Below are 18880 nucleotides of genomic sequence, written 5' to 3'. Positions count from 1 at the left end.
ATCTATGTAGAAACCTAAACAGGAAAATTAAAGGCTAAAACAGTTTTGTTCTGCCTTTTTTGCCCCCCATTATAAACTAGTCTATCATGTGCTTTGAAGATAACTGACTTGGAAGACTTTTAGACAAATCCAAAAGCAAATAAAATCAAAAGGAAATATGTTACATGGGGGGGCAGAGTTAAATTAGTTCTATTTGAATATAATTATAGTAAAAATCTTATGCATTTGAACTTAGTGAATGATAGTTGGGATTAGTGAAAAGTCTGAAAAATGAAAACATTTGAAAGGAAATAAAGTTTTGTTATTTTTTCAGTAACAAATTAAGCTGAGTTCATTCCTTCGAATTGTTGCTTAATAGAGGTCCTTAGGGTCCCTGTTTTAATGAATAGCTAATTATTTTAATTAGCATATCAATTGCTTACATGTAAATGGATTCCTCTAAAGTGCTTTAGGGTACTTGAAAAAATTTATTCCCAGAAATTTTGTTTATGCTATTAATTTACATTACCTATGAAGAAAAGTTTGCAAAGAGAAAGTAAATTTTACGTGTCTGCAGTATTATAAACCTGAATTAGCACTATCCAAATTAGAAAAATTTCCATATACACATAAATGCAAATATATGAAAATATAACTATGGAATATCTAAATGTCCAGAAAGTTAGCTTGAAATGAATACCTCTCAGATGTTCTAGTTTTTGTTCCACAGAGTAGGTATTTAATAAAAGCTTGTTGAATTGATCATTTTTATTTACTTCTTCAAATTTACAACTTTAGTCTCTACACTTGAGATTTTGCTTAATATCCTGCTGCAGGGCCCATGAAAAATTATAAATTAAATCTTAGAGAAAAAAAACTATTGAGATTTTTAATGGAAAAAGGAGGCTGCTACGGTAGGTTTGTTTGGTTTTTTGCATTTTTAAGTCACAAAATTATAATAAGGAATTAAGCCATCTCTTTGATAAAATGACCTTTTCAGTTCTTTTCGGATTATAAATTGGTCTAAGTGGCCTCTTTGTCTCTAGTCTCTCCTAAACTGATATTCCTAAAACATTTCTGACACTATCATTTCTCTGCTCAAGAAGTATCAAGGGCTCCCAGTTGCTTCTAGGATACAACACAAAAATGGATAAAATAAAAAATAAAATAAAAAGGCCTCTGCTTGGCATTTAAAACTCTTCACTATATGACTCCTACCTATTTTTCCAGACTTACTGTATATATCACTGTTCTTTACATCCTTGGGCCCACTTGCTATTCACAGCATCTGCGCACAATATCCCTCAGCATAAGATGCTAGACATGGAATCAGGAAGACCTGAGTTCAAATCCTACTTCAGACACTTAATAGCTATGTGATCCTAGACAAGTCATTTAATCCGTCTCAGCCTAAAGTTTCCTCATCTGTAAAATGGGGAAAATAATAGTACACTACCTCCCAGGGTTCTGAGGATCATCTGAGATAATGAAGGAAAAGGGTTCTGCAAACCTTAAAAACTAAATAAATGCTATTATTATAATTATTATTCTCTTATTATTAATTAATGAAATAAATAATAAAATTATTATAATAGTAATGGTGATGAGGATAACAATTAGTCTAGGCCTTTGCAAATGTCTAGAAGGTACTTCTTCAGTTTTACCTGCTAGAATACCTAGATTCCTTCAAGGTTCACCTCCAATGCCACCTGCCAACCTCCCTGCCTCCTTCCTTTGCTGTCTCTCCCATAAACCACTTTGCATGTATTTTTCATCTTCTCTGTGTCCACATCACTTCTCCTCAGCAGAATATGAAATTCTTGAGGGCAGGAATTGTTTTGCTTTTGCCTTTTTATGTTCAGCACCTAGTAGAAGGGCTTAAAAAGTTTGTTGAATTGAGGTAAAATGGAATGAGTAGTTAGAAAGGAATCCTGTTAAAAAAAGTAGATTCTCAAACGGAAAAAAAAAATTTTTTTTCTGTAAGGATTGTGGTGGAATACCCATAGGCCACACATGGCATAATGTTTTTCTAAAGCAGCCCCCAATTCTCATCCTAATTCATCAAAATAAAGAGAACCATATTTTCAGAAAATACTAATAGGATCAAAAACAGTACTTGAAAATTGTGGGTTTTTTTTTTTTAGTTTCCAATTATAACTCTGTTCTATTAACCATTGTTGGATCTGGGGATATGGAGCCAGAGAGTAGGGAGGTATGGGAGGGGGGAGACTTTGAAAATCATCTATTTCAATACCTTCATTTTACAAATGAGAAAACTACAACTCTAAGAGATTAAGTGATTTCTCCAAAGTCACACAGATTGTTACTAAGATAGTCAGAACATGCACTAACCCCTAAATCCAGGAGGCTTTCTACTATATCTCTGCTTATTTAAAGTGAACCTCAAATTCCTTATTATTTATCATGATTGCAAAATCAAAAGCTAAAATCTTAGAATACTTTCAATTTGAATGAAATCATTTAACAAAAACTGAATTGGAACAAAACCAGCGCAACCAAGGTTAGAAGGAAAATGGAAAACGGGGGGAAATATTTATGGCAAGTATTTCTGGTAAAGGCCTCATTTCTCAAATATATAGAGCACTGAGTCAAATGTATAAGAATACAAGTCATTTCTCAACTGATACACGGTCAGATTTATAGGAATACAAGTCATCCCCCAATTGATAGTCAAAGGACATGAAAAGGCAGCTTTCAGAAGCAGAAATCAAAGGTAACTGGAGTCAAATGAAAAAAATGCTCTAAATCACTATGGATTAAAGAGATACATATAAAAACAATCCTAAGGTCCCACTTCACACTTCTCAGATTGGCTGATATGACAGAAAAGGAAAATGATAAATGTTGGATAAATATGGGAAAATTGGGATACTAAGACACAGTTGGTGGAGTTGTAAAGAGAGCTAACCATTCTGGAGAACAATTTGGAACTATGTCTAAAGGGCTATAAAACTGCACACCCTTTAACTCAGCAGTACTACTACTGGGTCTATATCCCAAAGAGATTTTTTTTTTCAAAAGGTGTGAAGACCTACTGGGTACAAAAATACTTACAGCATCTTTTTCTGTGGTGGCAAAGAATTGGAAATTGAAGGGATGCCCATCAACTGAGGAAAGGATGAAAAATTTGTGGTATGCGATTATAATGGCATACTATTGTGCTATAAGAAATGAAGAGCAGGGGGCAGCTAGGTGGCACAGTGGATAGAGCACTGGCCCTGAATCAGGAGGACCTGAGGTCAAATCCGGCCTCAGACACTTAGTAGCTGTGTGACCCAGGGCAAGTCACTTAACCCCCTATTGCCTCTTCCCCTCAAAAAAAAATGACAAGCCAGATGATTTCAAAAGTTGAAATGTATATTCTGAAAAAAAAAATCTGACCTTCCTTTCCCAGAGTGTCATTTTCTATTTCCCAGATTTGACTTCATTATCATTTTCTTGAGATATCTAAATAATAACCCCCAAAGGTGGCACACCAAATGTCCTTCATCTCCCCCAGAATATGAGCTGAAACTGCAGTAAGCTACTGACATCAAACATGAAGATGAATTTCCTGTCAGTGAGGATCACTGAACATGATACCATATTGTCGAGGGAAACTGTAGCCTCTTGGACTCTGGCATTTTAAAAGAAGGAACACTTATCACATATGACCAAAGTATAGTCCTGCTTAGTCAGGAATCCATAACAGACGACCTCTTGGGATCCATTTTCAGCTTCAGGTTCTGGTGACTTTTCAATTTTTTTTTTCTTTCTCCATTTTCCTAACTTTCCCCCTTAGTTTCCATTTAATTCAAATCCTACCTATCTTTCTAGGCCTAGCTCAAATCTCACCTCCTCCAGGGACCCTTCTCTGTATTAGCTCACACTGATTTTGTTCTTCTCTCTGCCCTACAGAACTCAACGTCCATGTGCCATATAGGAGCTTACTTCTATTCAAATCTTTCCATCTGTGGTTTTGGGTCTAGAGATAGACTAAAGTAGATTCTGAGTTCGCTGAAGATACTCTATCATACCTTTCTTTTGTGTCTCATTTATTCAAGAAGCCCTCATTGTTGTGCATGACACTGAATGAAATGCTTATAGGTTGATAATGGATTCTTCTATCTGAAATAAGGCTGATAGCCAAGAGAAAAATACTCTTCCTGAATTTGTTTGCTTCTTCCTAGTACCCTTTGAATTTTAGGAAGCCAAGTCCAAAAAGTGAAGTGACCCTGGACAAGGGTGATTTCAATACTTTTCCCCCACATCAGTCACGATCAAATAAGCCCAATGCAACTAGATGGTTTCTGTAAGGTAGCTAACTGGACAGAAGTTGTAGAGGAAATCTGATTTGAAGACTTTAAGGAATTGCGAAAAATTAATATTTCCCCATCTGTAGTCCTTTTTTTTTTTATCATGCCACATACTTCAAAATCTCTTGTAGTTTGCCCTACTTTACTGAAGAACTTGTTTTTATTTTATTTTAGAGATCTTCAAGATCTGGTTTCCTGACCTCCAGGGACAAAAGTATACCCATTTGCCTTTGTACTTGGTGCATACCTTTGCTCCAAGAAAAAAAAAGTACTTTATTAGTCATCTCTAGTATAGGACAGTTGGAGCTTTGTGAAACCCACCATCAGTTTTATAACAAAGGAATTGAAAAAGTTACTTATTCTTATTCCGTACAGCTTTTCATTGTAGTTTTTGTCTTAAAGAAACAATTCTCTTCCTTGTTCCAGGGACAAAGCTTTGAAGACTTAAAATTTTTATATTTAAGGCCAATATCAGCTTATGGAACAAAAGACAATTTATAGGAAACTAAATGTATCTAAACTAAACATATGGGAAGCCAGGTGGTATAGTGGATAAGAGTGCTGGGCCTGGAATCAGGAAGACTCATCTTTCTGAGTTCAAATCTGGCCTCAGACACTTACTAGCTATTTGACCCTGGGTAAACTTAACCCTGTTTGCCTCAGTTTCCTCATCTGTAAAATGAGCTGGAGAAGGAAATGGAAAACTACTCTAGTATCTTTGCCAAGAAAACTCCCAAATGGGTCACAAAGAGATGGATGCAACTGAAATAACTCAACAACAAACATATCTTAAGTGAAGGATGAACATTAACTTGAAACTATTCATTTGGGCAATTTATAGGTACATTCAATTTAGAAACTCTACCTGACTGCTCACTGAATTCTCAGCAGAATCAATCAACCTTCCCCCTCACCCCCAACCCCAACCCCAACCTAGTAAAATATTATCCTATTCTTAAGAGATGTGCTCTAGCCAATTATAATGAAAGCTTCTCATGCCAGTCAAAGAAGAAATAATATACACACATCCCAAAATATGGGACACAAAGAATATGTCTTCTAAGACAAGTTTAGAAAGGAAAGAAAGAATGACAAAGAATCAAATAATTCTCTGTGGCTTTTCAACAACTCCTTGAATTAACATTTGCCATCACTGTGAAATGGAGTTTTGCACAAGAGAAAAAGACCTAACACTTTTTTTCAAAAGGTTTTAACAGTGTGCAGTCATCAAAGCACCCTAAAGATGGAAACTATTCTAGCATAATGGAAATAGAGCATAATGTGTAGAACGGAGATCTAGAGCTAAAAGAGGCTTAAATTAAAGGTCACCTAGTCCAGGCTTCCTAGTTCTTATTTTAGAGATCAGGAACCTGAAGCCCACAGAGCTTAAGTAACTCACTCAAGGTCACAATCAAGGTCAAACAGGTAGGATGCATCAGAGGCAGCATTTGAACCCAGATCATCTGCCAGCAGGGTCAGAGCTCCTTCCAGCATGCTTCCCTTCAATGTTCAGTGAGAAGCTGCCTATCAAGGCACATTTAATGGCATTTTGCTGAAGAGACATGGTATAGCACATCCCCAAATAATGCTCCTCCTTACCATTCTTTACAATGGCATGAGAAGACATCATATTTGGGCAGATCTTCATAACTCTGAACTTTACAAAAGTCTATTATTTAATGTTTATTCTGAGGAACCAAGTCATTTTGGAAGAACTGAGAAAGGGTTGGTTGGCTTTGAGTGAGTGGTATGTGCTAGGGTCTAAAGTGAACATTTAAAATGGAATTCCCTTCAGAAATTACCTTTAAGATCTGGTGAGTAAACTTTATGCTATACTGTTCACCCTTCTGTCATAAGAAGGCTATAAATTAAATCATTCTAATTTTTTTCCAAATAGATTCTATTTGAGGCTTACTTTTCCCAAACATTCATTTAAAATAGGATTCTGTTGAAAATGATACTGAAATTTTAGTAATATGGCAATACTGTGGAAATGAGGCCATTAATAAGTAACTATTACATCTTCAGAAAGCCAAGTGAACTTAGTTAAAAGGTTTGTTAAATAGCTGCTATTGAACAGAACTCTTGGTAAGCTATACCCTGGCACCCTGTAATCATGTAATATTTCTGTCATGTTGAAGCTAAAAATGTTCATCATTTTGTCAGCTCTGTCTACAAAGCAGAGAATTACCTTCGCAAGCTCTCGAGATTTATGCTTTTAATTACCTCCTATCTGCTTCAGTACCCTACAAACCTGAGAATCAATATCAATAGTCTTATTTATGGGAAAAAATGTAAAATGTTGGACAAAAGCAGGCTAGCATTTTCTAGATTTTCATTTGATACTATTGATCCTCTTCATTTTGAAGATTTTTTTTTTAAAACAATGAGCTAAACTTTCAAACTTTTAAAATTACCCGGTTATCTAATAATTTCAGCATACTTAAAATCAGCTTTAAACTTTAAAAAAGGAGCTTTCTGGCTTCCAATAGATCAACAAGATTATTATCACTGGGATATCTTTTTAATTAATCAGCCATTACTGAATTCAATTTAAAGATGGCCTTCTCTAGCCCCTACGGCAGTGAACAGGTTACCCTATGTTAAATGCTTCCCCATGACCAGCCTCCAATAACTGTTTGGTTTTTGGACAAGAGGTCATTCTTAGTTCAAGTATAGTTGGTCATTCAAGCACTAGTCAACTAACAGCTCTATCCTTGAATATTTTTATTAGCTCCAGTTTTTAAAAAATGCCTTGATATCATATTATATAAAAAAAGCAGCCCCATCTACACAGAAAACATACTGAAGTGAGGAGTGTTGAGTGTGTGTGTGCATATGTGTGTGTGTGTGTGTGTGTGTGTGTGTGTCTTCTAGTTTAATTTTTCCTTGCCCAACAGACTATTCCTTAGTCACGTTGTCTCCTCCTGCCTGATACATCTTCCCATTTGCCATGGCCCTTCTCTAGGACTGACCACCCATATCTGGAAACTGCTCTACTTGGCACATTTCAGGCTTGCTATAACCTTAAGAGGGAAGAGGGGAAACAGAACTCTCTTGGACAACTGAGTTCTTCCAGTAACAATTCTAATATAGCTCTGATCTGGTAGCAACCATGACTCCTGCGTCCACTGTGGAGTCACCTGAGTTGGCCAGAAGCATGGATCCACAAATCCTAGACCACTCTGGATTCTCTTCCTGGAGACCACTATGCTCCAAGCTCTTTAGTGACATCCCTGATTGCATCTTTTCCCTGCAACCAGTGTTGCTTTAAATAAAGTGATGGTCTTAGAAGACTACCCTAGCTTGGAGAAGTCAGCCCTATGTTAGGTAAAAGGGACTGTTGCTTTCTATGCTGCTTAGGTTGTTTAAATCTTCTGCAAAGACTTTTTAGTCTCCACAAAAGATACTGACAGTACCTGTGAATGACAGGCCATAGGTTAATACTTGGAAACAATGCCCATTTATCTAAGAATTAATATAGAATAATTGAATAATTGTGTACTTCTCAGATATGCTAGGCTAGCATCTTATGGGTCAGCAGAACAAGGCAATTAACTGCAAGGGCTCAGGAGGGAATAAGTGATGTATAAAATCAGTCCAGGAAACATTTGTCTGGCCAGGGGAAACAAAGAGTAAAATTTCACAAGTCATATAAAAAAAGGGGTTTTGTTTTTATATTCTTGAAATGCTTATTGAATTAAATTGCATTGAGATATTTGGTGAGAAAACGCCTAAAGAAATGACATATACACATGCTGTTTAATAGTGGTTCTTAATCTTTTTTTGAGCCATAGACCTCCCTGGGAGTCTGGTGGAGCCTATGGGCTCCTTCTCAGAAGACCATTTTTAAATGCATAAAATAAAATAAACAGGATTACAAGGGAAACCAATTATATTGAAATATAGTTATCAAATAATAAAAAAAAATAGGGGAGACTAAAAATCAAAAGAAAGTACTGGTTACATGTAAAATGACTGTTTCTAAAAGTATAATGCAGGAAGTTAAGACAGACAATAAGAGAATGAAGACTCTGCTAGAAAAATGTTATATAATGACAAAATTAAAAAGGCTGGACCTTCAGGGAAGCCAGACAGGTACCCTTGAAGCTGACTGGCTCTTCTGTTATCACTGCAAGGTCTACCTTCAAATGCTCTGTCTACGAGTGTCACTGTTTCAGGGACCTGCTGGCTTTTCACTGAAGGTATCCCAGCTGCTATAGGGACTGGCCTCCCCATGACAGCTGGTGAAGGAGGTGGAGTCTGACCTAGTGGCCAAAAGGAAGAGGAAGAATCAGCCAACAACACATGGAAAGGGAATCAGTGAGGGACCCAAAGTTGTGGCTTTCTTCCCTAATCTCACTGCTGTTGAGATCTCTGCTGGATAATGTATGAGGGCCAGAGGTCTCTAGCAGAGCTGGCATCACATCCATTTGCAGCAGCAGATGGTAAACTAGCGCTGTTTATGTAAGACAGATCAGACTTCCTATTTTATTATTACATTATTGATTGAAGAAAATTGAGAAGTGCAACTCACATGGAAATTGAAAGGATATAAGCATAGAAAGAAAGCAATGTGAGGAAGGAACAACTTAAAGAATTTCTTGTCCCAGTCAAAGTCACTAAGATGGCAAGCTAAGTAGACAGGGTATGATAACATTGCTGCCATACCAATAAGTCCATTAAATGGGGCCATTGGGAGGCAAAATCAGTGAGTGGTTGTGTGCCTCTGTGACACGAGAATAAAGGCTAAAGAATGAAAATGACATTTCATAATGTGGTCACCTGCTTCACTTCTGATTGGTCTAAAATAAATCAATAATGTAGTAGAAAGTGCTTGTCATAAAACTCTTTAATGCATAAGAAAGACTCCAAGTCCAGCCAACAGAACTAAGAAATGGGTTACTATTCTACTTGAAGTAAAATAAACAGTGGCAGCTAGGTTGCGCAGTGGATAGAGTACTGGAGGTTCAGGAGGACCTGAGTTCAAATTCGGTCTCAGACACTTGACACTTACTAGCTCTGTGACCCTGGACAAGTTACTTAACCCCATTGCTTAGCAAAATAAAATTAAAAAAAAAAACAAAGAAACAAACAACCCCCCCCCACATAAACACAATCAGAGGCAGAGGGTAAATGAATAAGCTATCTTAAATGTGATCTTGAATTGGTTCTCAATTTAGAATGTTGCTGGAAAAACAAACAAACAAACAAACTAGATTGAGTATTTAAGAGTTAGTTCATTTGACTTTTGGTTAGAAAACCAGGCCTATACCTCTCAATAAATTTGCCAATATTAATACATCAAGTTTTTGAGGTATCAATGGATGAGTAATCCCAGAGTTTGCAGCCAGAATACAAAAACCTTCTGCTTACTTCAGATATACGAATTTTTATTTGCCTTTGAAGTGCTAGGCAGAATGGTACAATTAGGTTTTGATGATGCTTAATGCTCAAATGTTTTCCAGGTTTGAAATAGGCAGCCTAAAGAAATGTTCATCTCCATTTGTATATTTCATGAGAAAAGGTTAAGCTGCATTGATTTTGTGAGAGGAGGGTAAGATAGTAGCAGCTCAATAAGCTTACAATGAAACATGATAACTTCCTCTTTCATTGTTACTCCTGCCTTCATACCTCACTGTCCCCATCTTGTTCTCCCAAGGCATTAGTATGAACAGTTAAATGAGACAAGTTTGGGCTACTATCAGTTTTTGACCTGGAGAAAAAAGAGGAGGAAAGTGATCAAAAAAGGAAAAGAGAAAAAAAAAAGAAAAAGATATGTTGCACATCTTAGGTATAATCCAATTGATGCCTGTATGCAAATAGTGAGCACAGTAACAGATCTTCAGATAAGATCAAGCACTGCACAGCTCTGGAGGAGATATTTCCCTGGGAAGCCTGGTGTTTGGAAATGGAATTTTCAAACAGACAGGTAGGGATTTTGATTTAAGGTTATCAATCCTGGAGTAATCTGTATTTGCAACTATGTTGGACAGGAAGAGAATTGGGTATCATATTTCAGAATGCTCTTACTCATCACAAGGTCTCATGACTCCAACTACTCTGGGTACAGAAGGAGGGCCAAGAAGAAGGGTGTGAGGGAGGTTAGGAGATAGACAGTAATATGGACATGAAAGTGGCTGGAACTCGGTTGGAGAAGCATATTATTCCTAAACCTAGATGCCTGCCCACTGGCAAAGTTAACAGTGCTAATTTGTAAAGGTTCATTTGGGAAATGTTTGTGATTAATGCTTGCTCATTTGTATAACTTTGTATCGTGTAAATAAAGCTGTGGCCTTGGCTTTCAATAATGTTGTACGACCCAGAAATGACAGAAAGTCGGACAAAGGAGGCAATGGGGCATGTAAGATAGGCCACACTGGATTCCAACAGCACCTTTTACTTAAGGAATGTAGAACTGCAGAATTCAGAGTTTATTATTTAAATCTGCCTTCTAGATTTTTCATTAAACATTTTCTACAGTGAAGAGTGTAGCCAATTCAGTTTCATGTTGATTTAGAAATGTTATTAAAGGAGATAAGGACAAGTATCTTTAAAATTCTTATATTAAAATGTAAATAGGGTAATTACAAAATAGTAAACATTCCTCCAAATAAAACATACTTAGTTTCAGAGCTCAGCTATGCAGATTATATCAGCATTACTAAAGACTGTGAACATATATGTGTCACACCATGGTTTGGCCATAAAGATACCATGGTTTGACTGATGAGAGCCTAAGCATGACTCAGAAATACAATTTCTCTCTCCATTATTGTTGGAGCTTTTTGAAATTTAACGAAGGAGCCCAATTTAACAAAGTCATGAACATTCATATACATATTTCTTATGAGTCTGTCGACACATACCTCCAATAGTAAAGACGAAAAAGAATGTCTGACACTGAATTAAGCATTCAAAACCCTTCACAACCGAGCCCCCTCCTACCTTTACAGTGTTCTTATATGTTATTCCCTGACATGTACTCTTCAGTGCAGTGACACTGGCCTCCTGGCTATTCCACAAACAAGACACTCCATCTCTCAGCTCAGAATATTCTCTTTGACTGTGTTCCCCATGTCTGGAATGCTCTCTCTACCCTGCTCTGACCACTGACCTCCCTGGCTTCATCACAATTAAAATCCCACCTTCTACAGGAAGCCTTCCCAACCAAATCACTAATTCTAGTGCCTTCTATCTGTTAATTATTTCCTATTTATCCTAAATATCACTTTCTTTGCATTTATTTGTTTGCATGTTGCCTCCCCTGTTAGATTATAAGCTCCTTGAAGGCAGGGACTTGTCTCTTTTTGTATCCTCAGTGCTTAGCACACAGTAGGTGCTTAATACATATTCATTGAATGGTTGTATATATAAAAAATAAAGAGAATAAATATTAAAAATATGAAGTAGTTAAATACTAAGTAGTTTGGGAGGGAAGGCTATCAGTATGGAAAATCAAGAGAGGTTTCATGTAGAAGATTTTGCTTAAGCTGCACCTTGAAGGAAGAGAGAAGGGTTCTAGGAGTGAAGATGAGGAAGGAGTTGCTTTCAGGAACGGGAGGAAGTCAATGCAAAGGTACAGCAATTTTGGGAGAGAAGGCCAATTTGGCTGGATTATAAGGTCTGGAAGGAGTAGTAATGCACAATGAATGTAGAAAGATGATTTGGGGCTTGCAGAGCTTTAAAAGCTAAACAGAGTTTGTATTTTATCCTAGACTCAATAGGGACCCTCTAGAGTTTACTGAATTATGGGAGTAACATGGTTGTATCTTTGCTTACGGACAATCACTTTGGTGGTTAAGTGGAAGATGGACTGCAGTGGCAAAAGATTAATTAGGAGGTTGCAGTAACAAGAGAAGGAAAGGAAGGTCTCGTTAAAGTGGAGTCTGTATGAGCAGAGATAAGGAGCCAGAGGTAAGAGGTTTTGTAGAAGTAGAAAGGGTAAGATTTAGTGACTTATTTGGTATATGAGGTAAAGGAGAGCTAAGAACTGAGGATGCACTGAGGTGATGAAGCTTGAGAGACTGGCAGAATAGTGGCACCTTCAACAGAAATAGGGAACAGACAGCATTTATCCACTGACTTTCCCTGACCTTCCCAAAGAAGTATATATATATATATGTATGTATGTATATATATGTATATATATGCATATATATGTATATACATGTATATATATGTGTATGTATATGTGTATATATATATGTATATGTGTATATATATATATATATATGATTCCTTAGCAATCTCTGACTTTTACTTGCCATACATGAAATATAAGAAGAGCTTTGTTGTTGGTCAGGTCCAACTTTTTGTGACCCCATTTGGGGTTTTCTTGGCAAAGATCCTGGAGGGGTTTGCCATTTCCTTCTCCAATTCATTTTGCAAATGAGGAAACTGAGGAAAACAGGGTTAAGAGACTTACTCAGGGTCACACAGCAAGTAAGTGTCTGAAGCCAAATTTGGACTCAGGAAGATGAGTACCACTGTATTACCTAGCTCCCTAATGAGAAGAGTAATAGATGCTAACCTCCTAATGGATATTAAGAAAATAAATGAACATCCAGAAGTGAAAAGGACTTTAGAAACCATTCAGTCCACTCCTTTAATTTATTCATGAGGAAAATGAGATACAAAAAGTTTAAATTGCTCGCCTAAGGTCCCCTGCCTTGTTAGTTACAGAACAGAGACTTGTACACAGGTTTCGCAGTTCTCAGGGTCAGGGTTAACTCCACTCTATCACACACTGCTTCTAAGGATGAAAAAAAGGCAATATAGTATTCAATAAGAGATCATATGCAAGGGTTGATGCTGGATTGTTCACTTCTTCCTGTCCCACAAGAAGCTAGAGCTGGGTCCTATGACATGATAATCAGAGGTCATCCCTAGCCCTTAACAAAGTATAAACAAAAAAAATTTCTTAGGGTACAAAACAATGACTTGATTTTATATCTCTCAAACATACTTTTCATGTAATATTGTGTACTACTGCTATCTGTATTTGGGTCTTATCTCACGACTAGACTAAAAGCTCCATGAGGACAGGGATTAGGGTCTTTTAGAACTTTGGCCTGACCTAGCACTCAGCACAGTACCCTTAATAAGTGTTTGTTTTAAGCACCTTAATAAACGTTTATTGAATAAATCCAGAGAGGCAGAGCAAAGTCACAAAGACTTCAGCCACTTATAAGCTGTGTGACCCTAAGCAAACTGCTTAAAATCACTGAGCCTCAGTTTCCTCATCTGTAAAATGGGGATAATAATAGCACCTACCTCACAGGGTTGCCATGCACATCAACAGGGGATAATGTGCTCTGTAAATTTTAAAGTTCTTATAAATGTCAGCTATTATTATTTTATGAATGAGGTGGTAAGTTTGCTCTACTTTTGGAAATAAATGCTTGTTGAATGATTGAATGAACTGAATGAATGATGATGGTGAGTTGTTCTTCTTAACATGACTATAAATAATGCTTCTTCTCAGTCTTTGATTGACAGCCGAAGAACTCTTACAAAACCTTACACTTAAGAGTTCTGTCTGAGTTTATAGTATACTCATCCATATGTTTAGTCAGGTATGTAGAACCTGCAGTCTTGAGGCCACATGTGGCCCTCTAGGTCCTCAAGTGTGGCCCTTTGATTGAAGGACCACACTTGAGGACCATGTATGGCTCCCTACCCCTTTAGATGAATGCCTACATACTAAAATGCAAAGCATGCACTTTAACCCTGTGCCAATGCCTTCAAATGGCTTAGAGCTGACTTTGGGTTCTTGTCAGCTCTTTCAGTTCCAACCAACCTGGAAAGACTTTGAATATGGTGGACTATGTCTCCATCATTGGAAGACCAATCTAAGTGTGTAGAGGAAATGTAGGCTGCCAGGTGATGAATGTTAGGGCTACAGGGACTCATGAAGACCATCTACTAAGGCCTGGAGGGACTGCAATTTGCATTGCTGGAGACATTTACCCAAACCAGGCAACTGAGGCTCTTTAAGTATTGAAGAAATAAAGAAAATGTAGGTTTTGATATGTAGAAAATGAACGGGGTCTTAAGGAATCTTTACAAGTTCATGTTCCTCTTTACTATCAAGTATTCACAAATCTGTCTTCCTATTTTCTCAGTTCAGGTATTTTTTTTTGTCAAGTAACTTTAATGGGTGGGCTCAAAGATAAAATGTCACGCATTGCTGGTCACTTGAAAATGTCCCTAATGACTCCTACTGACCACTTAATCTGGTTCTCAGGTTTCTGGGACTGATGCTAATAACTTTGGAAATCTGGTGCAGCAAACACGAGTGGGTAAAATGTCACACTTCCCAGAGAGGTGCTACATGGTAGAGGGCGCAAAGGGGCATGGACTTCCATAAAGAGACTCATCAGGCTTCTCACTCCACAAGCTACCTACCTATGTAGAGCAATGAAAAGGTGATACTCACGTCAGAGTTAAAACGAAGCTGACAGACGTTACAAGAAATCACTTGTTTCTTCTTTGGGGGAATGGACACTCCAAATGTGTGGTTTATGACTGCCTTCTGCACAGGATCCATCTGAAGAGCAAATGAGAAAATATGTCATTTATAACTTCAAAGGAGAGTGAACTGTGTGAACAGTTTAAATACTTTTTTTTTCCTTCAATATTTTACTGTTAACTTTTTTCCAGAGCTGTGCTATAAAATTAAGCCCTGTGGTTACACAGGACATCTCAGACATTGAGATTGGCAGGGAATGAATCAGAGCACAGGAAATCCCCACAAAATCACCAGGTCAGAAGACAGGTGCCTCCTAGATTAGAAGTCTTTGGATATCACCAATGTTTTAGGGAACCACAAAACATGAGATCCAAGGGTATGGACTAGAGTAATGCTAATATTCCCCCAGATGCTAAAGAGTAGTTAAAGAAATTCCAGAGTACCTAAGTTAGAATCTTTATAAGAAAAGTTATTTCAAGTTTCTTAACTATTGATTGATTCATAGCAAAATTTTAAATAGCAGGCTCATATCATAGAAGACTCCAATTTAAACTTACAGCTGTTAATCTGTGTTTTACAGTGATGCTAATTAATCATTTTTACTCACTCATTCCAAAGTATCAATCACAGATGAAACACATGTCACAATACTTCATTTTAGAGGCTCTCACACCAAAATGTTCAGCATGCAAACGCTGTTTAAATATCGATCTGGTAGATACATACAATATTTTGAGCTTTCAATAAGATGGTATTTGTTTTTCAGCTACTCAGCAAGAATATAAACTCATGTAGGGGAGAGTGTTGGACATGCATGGTAAGAAACAACAAAAATACTCCTTCTTCTGAAAAAGATGCATGATGCCAATGAGAAAGAGAAAAACAAAAAGAAACAATTATTGAGTGCAGTACCTACAGAGTGACACCCACTCTTGGGTGGACCCGATGTCATTCCCATGCAGGGGTTCTTAATTTTATTTTATGTGGGCCACAGCCTCCCCCTTTGGAAGTTTACAGACACCTCTGGTTGAGGAGAAGTTAGCATAACTAAGGATGGAAATTTTTTCCCCATCCAAATTTACGAACCCTGTGAAATCCATGCATGGAGCCCAGGTTAAAAACCTCCAACCTAAAGCAGTAATTCTGGCAGTTTCACATTTAGCAAAACTGACAACATGTCAATTACAAACAGAGAGGATAATACAAGAACAAACTCACACCAGTGAATGAAGTGTCTGGAATTTCGACATCACATCAAAGTAGCTGATAATCTTTGCTGAAACCTGAGAACCTCAATTTAATTGGACCAAAAATGCCTGCACCTCACATGTGGAAGGGACTGAACGAACACCATTACATCTCTATGTGGTTACAACTTAAGAAAGTGCGCTGCTAACCAATGGAACTTTAAAATGTTGTAATGTGTAAGAAAGCAAACATGTGGCCAGTCCTGGCACATGCTGCCCACAACACTCTTGAATAGGGCCTGAACCAGATTAAAATGAGATTGGGTTTAACAAAAGAACTACAAATACAATAAAACACAGATAATGTGAATATATAGTTTTCTAAGATAATATGTGGCCTACAGGGATTCTTATACACAGTTTAATGGCTCCTGTTTCTTTTTCATTTTGACACAGCACTGGTTTACAGTATGAATGAATAGAAAAGTTCTGTTTCTGTCGTAAGGTTACAGTACAGATTCTGACAGTCAACAGTACAATGACATGGAGGGAGAGGGGAAGAGTAGCATTGGACACTGAAATCCCAGCTCCGCCACTAATATAATGTGTGAGTAAATTCAGTTCTTTGGGCCTCAATTTCCTCATTTACAAAATGAGGGGACTGAACTAAGTCATCATTAGGGTCTGTTGCAGCTTGAACTTTCTGGAATTCATAGAAACACAAGTTCACAAAAATAATAGTTATGAGTAGCTCAAAGAAAGGCGTGGGGTAGCCCATTGCCCTCAGATGTTCAAAAAAATTTATGAAAGAATAAAAATCTGTTCAATACCTACTATGCACAATTATTTGGGGTGACAAATAAAAATTTGGAAATTTTATAACTTGCTTTTAAAGTCACAGTTACAATATATTAAGCTAAATCTTCTGGGTCACAGAAATCCTAAGGTACTTAAAATATTTATAATGAAAGTCAATTTCTATTTGCAAATACACAGACTCAACACTGTCACTCATCCACTTCCAGACCACAGAATTAAGCTTGCTACCTCAGGTGCAAAGAAATAGACAATCAGTTCAGCCTGCTGTAAGAATGAGGAATTACTATTTTCTCCTGGGAACAACCAATACTAAATTGTATTCAAGGTTCAAAAATTTGTTTTGATCCTCAAGCACCTTTACTCTGGAGTTCAAATATCTTAAGCAAACAACAAAATTCTGTCTCACAACAGGGTAGTCTTAGGAAAGAAATGTTTATGATTTCAGGCTCTGCAAAGCATTTTGAATCTGGAATTGGTACCTGAACAACATCAGACCTAAGATATAGCTAGCAGAAATACAATTTTGTGTCTTCAGGAACCATATACCAGTTCTTCTTCACTGTTCATAGTCTTGACATACCCCTGGAGTAGAAGCCAACTTTCAAAACTTGCCAGATCTTGAAAAAGCCTTTGTACATGCTTTCAAAACTTCCAGGTTAAATAGCACTGTGCCTTGGAACTCTTATCTACAGCACTTGTTTTGATATTCTGAAAGATTCATGAATTGTCAGGGCAAAATAATGAAAAAGTTTTTTAAAAATCATCATGTGGTAGCCAACTTTCTGGTTATGAACCTCTTTGCCCTTGACTAGACTGGACTTCCAACAACTGATACCCCAAGTTAGTCATTGTCCTGCAGCCATTTTCAAAACGGTTAAGACCTAAGATTATAGGATCATTAGCTCTAGAACTGGAAGGGACCTTACAGGTCATCTTGGTCCAACCTGCTCATTTACACATGAAGAGACTGAGGTTAAATGAAGTTAAATGACTCATCAAAGGTTTCATGGGAAACAGTGCTCAGGACTTCTGTCTACAAATCCTACCCACCATACTGCCCATAATAAGCTTCAAGAGCCCAGAGTCACCACCACACTGGTGACAGAGCAGAGTTTTCCTTACTGGTGGTTCTACTTTGCCAAATCATTTCCTACCACACTTCAATAAGAAAATGCTTTCTATTCTCGCCTAAGGCTGAAAATTCTAATTTCATTGCTTATGAGCTGCTGAGCAGCTTCCAGGAGAAGCAAAGTAAAAGTTTTCCTTGTTGTCCTAGATAGAATTACAACTCCAGAGGTTCCCAAGAAGCCTTCACCAAATGGTTCCCACTTAGAGACACAAACTGTATCATGCCCATAAACCACATTTACTAAGAAGCCTTTGACTATTTTATGTTCTAGTACCATTTTCTCTACCCTTCCAACAACCTGTCCGTTAATTATGCAGGGATTTTTCTTCTCCAGGCTTTTGACTTGGAACTGCTTCTCTCTACTTCTCATCTGACTCTACACTTCATTTCAAATATACTTGGAAAGGGTACAATTTTCCTCCCTGCTTAAACCTCTTTATATCTTCCTTTCTTGGTTATTTATCACAAACGTCTATAATTATAGTGCTGGCCTAAGAACATATTTTGAGACATCACTTGTATGAAAAAGACTCTAAATGGTACAAAAAAGAATGTCCCACTTTGCCAAATCATTTCTTACCTCTAAAAGAGGCAACACTGTCTAGCCAATGTTTTGAATATTTGCCTTCTGATGCAATAACTACAAATACCTGAGTCATTTCAGTAGACTATAGATCGAGCAGTAATATGATAGGTGTTTTTACTTTACCCATCTGACTCTAAAATCAGGTGAAAGTAAGAGCCAACATATAGACTAAATTAAAAACTATTTTCTCGCTAAAGTGATGTCAGGTTTCTGAAATCATAAGGAATGTATAATTAAATCAGTGGTAATTCTTTTTACATTTATTTACCAGTTTTCAGGATGGATACAGTTTCTACAAATATGCTTATGATTTCTGAAATATGCCAAAATTGATTCAGTTTCGAAAAGGCTTAGGAATCAGGCCCTTTTACTGAGGTAATATACAAGGGT

The 18880-nt window shown here is 37.2% G+C and overlaps 1 protein-coding gene across 3 annotated transcripts in view; it reads right to left on the bottom strand.

Moving 5' to 3' along the window:
• The window catches only part of ZNF385B (zinc finger protein 385B), a 521452-nt gene that overhangs the window by 55130 nt on the left and 447442 nt on the right, over positions 1-18880 (bottom strand). For all 3 annotated transcript variants that reach the window (XM_078146952.1, XM_078146953.1, XM_078146954.1), the window contains one exon: positions 14737-14847. In XM_078146952.1, coding sequence (XP_078003078.1) covers positions 14737-14847 — 111 coding nt within the window. The remainder of the gene's footprint in view (positions 1-14736; positions 14848-18880) is intronic.

Source organism: Phascolarctos cinereus, unplaced genomic scaffold (genome assembly GCF_003287225.1).
Source record: "Phascolarctos cinereus isolate Bilbo 61053 unplaced genomic scaffold, phaCin_HiC Scaffold_726;HRSCAF=1367, whole genome shotgun sequence".
NCBI classification, from domain to species: Eukaryota; Metazoa; Chordata; class Mammalia; order Diprotodontia; family Phascolarctidae; genus Phascolarctos; species Phascolarctos cinereus.
This window is presented reverse-complemented; position numbering and strand designations above follow the sequence as displayed.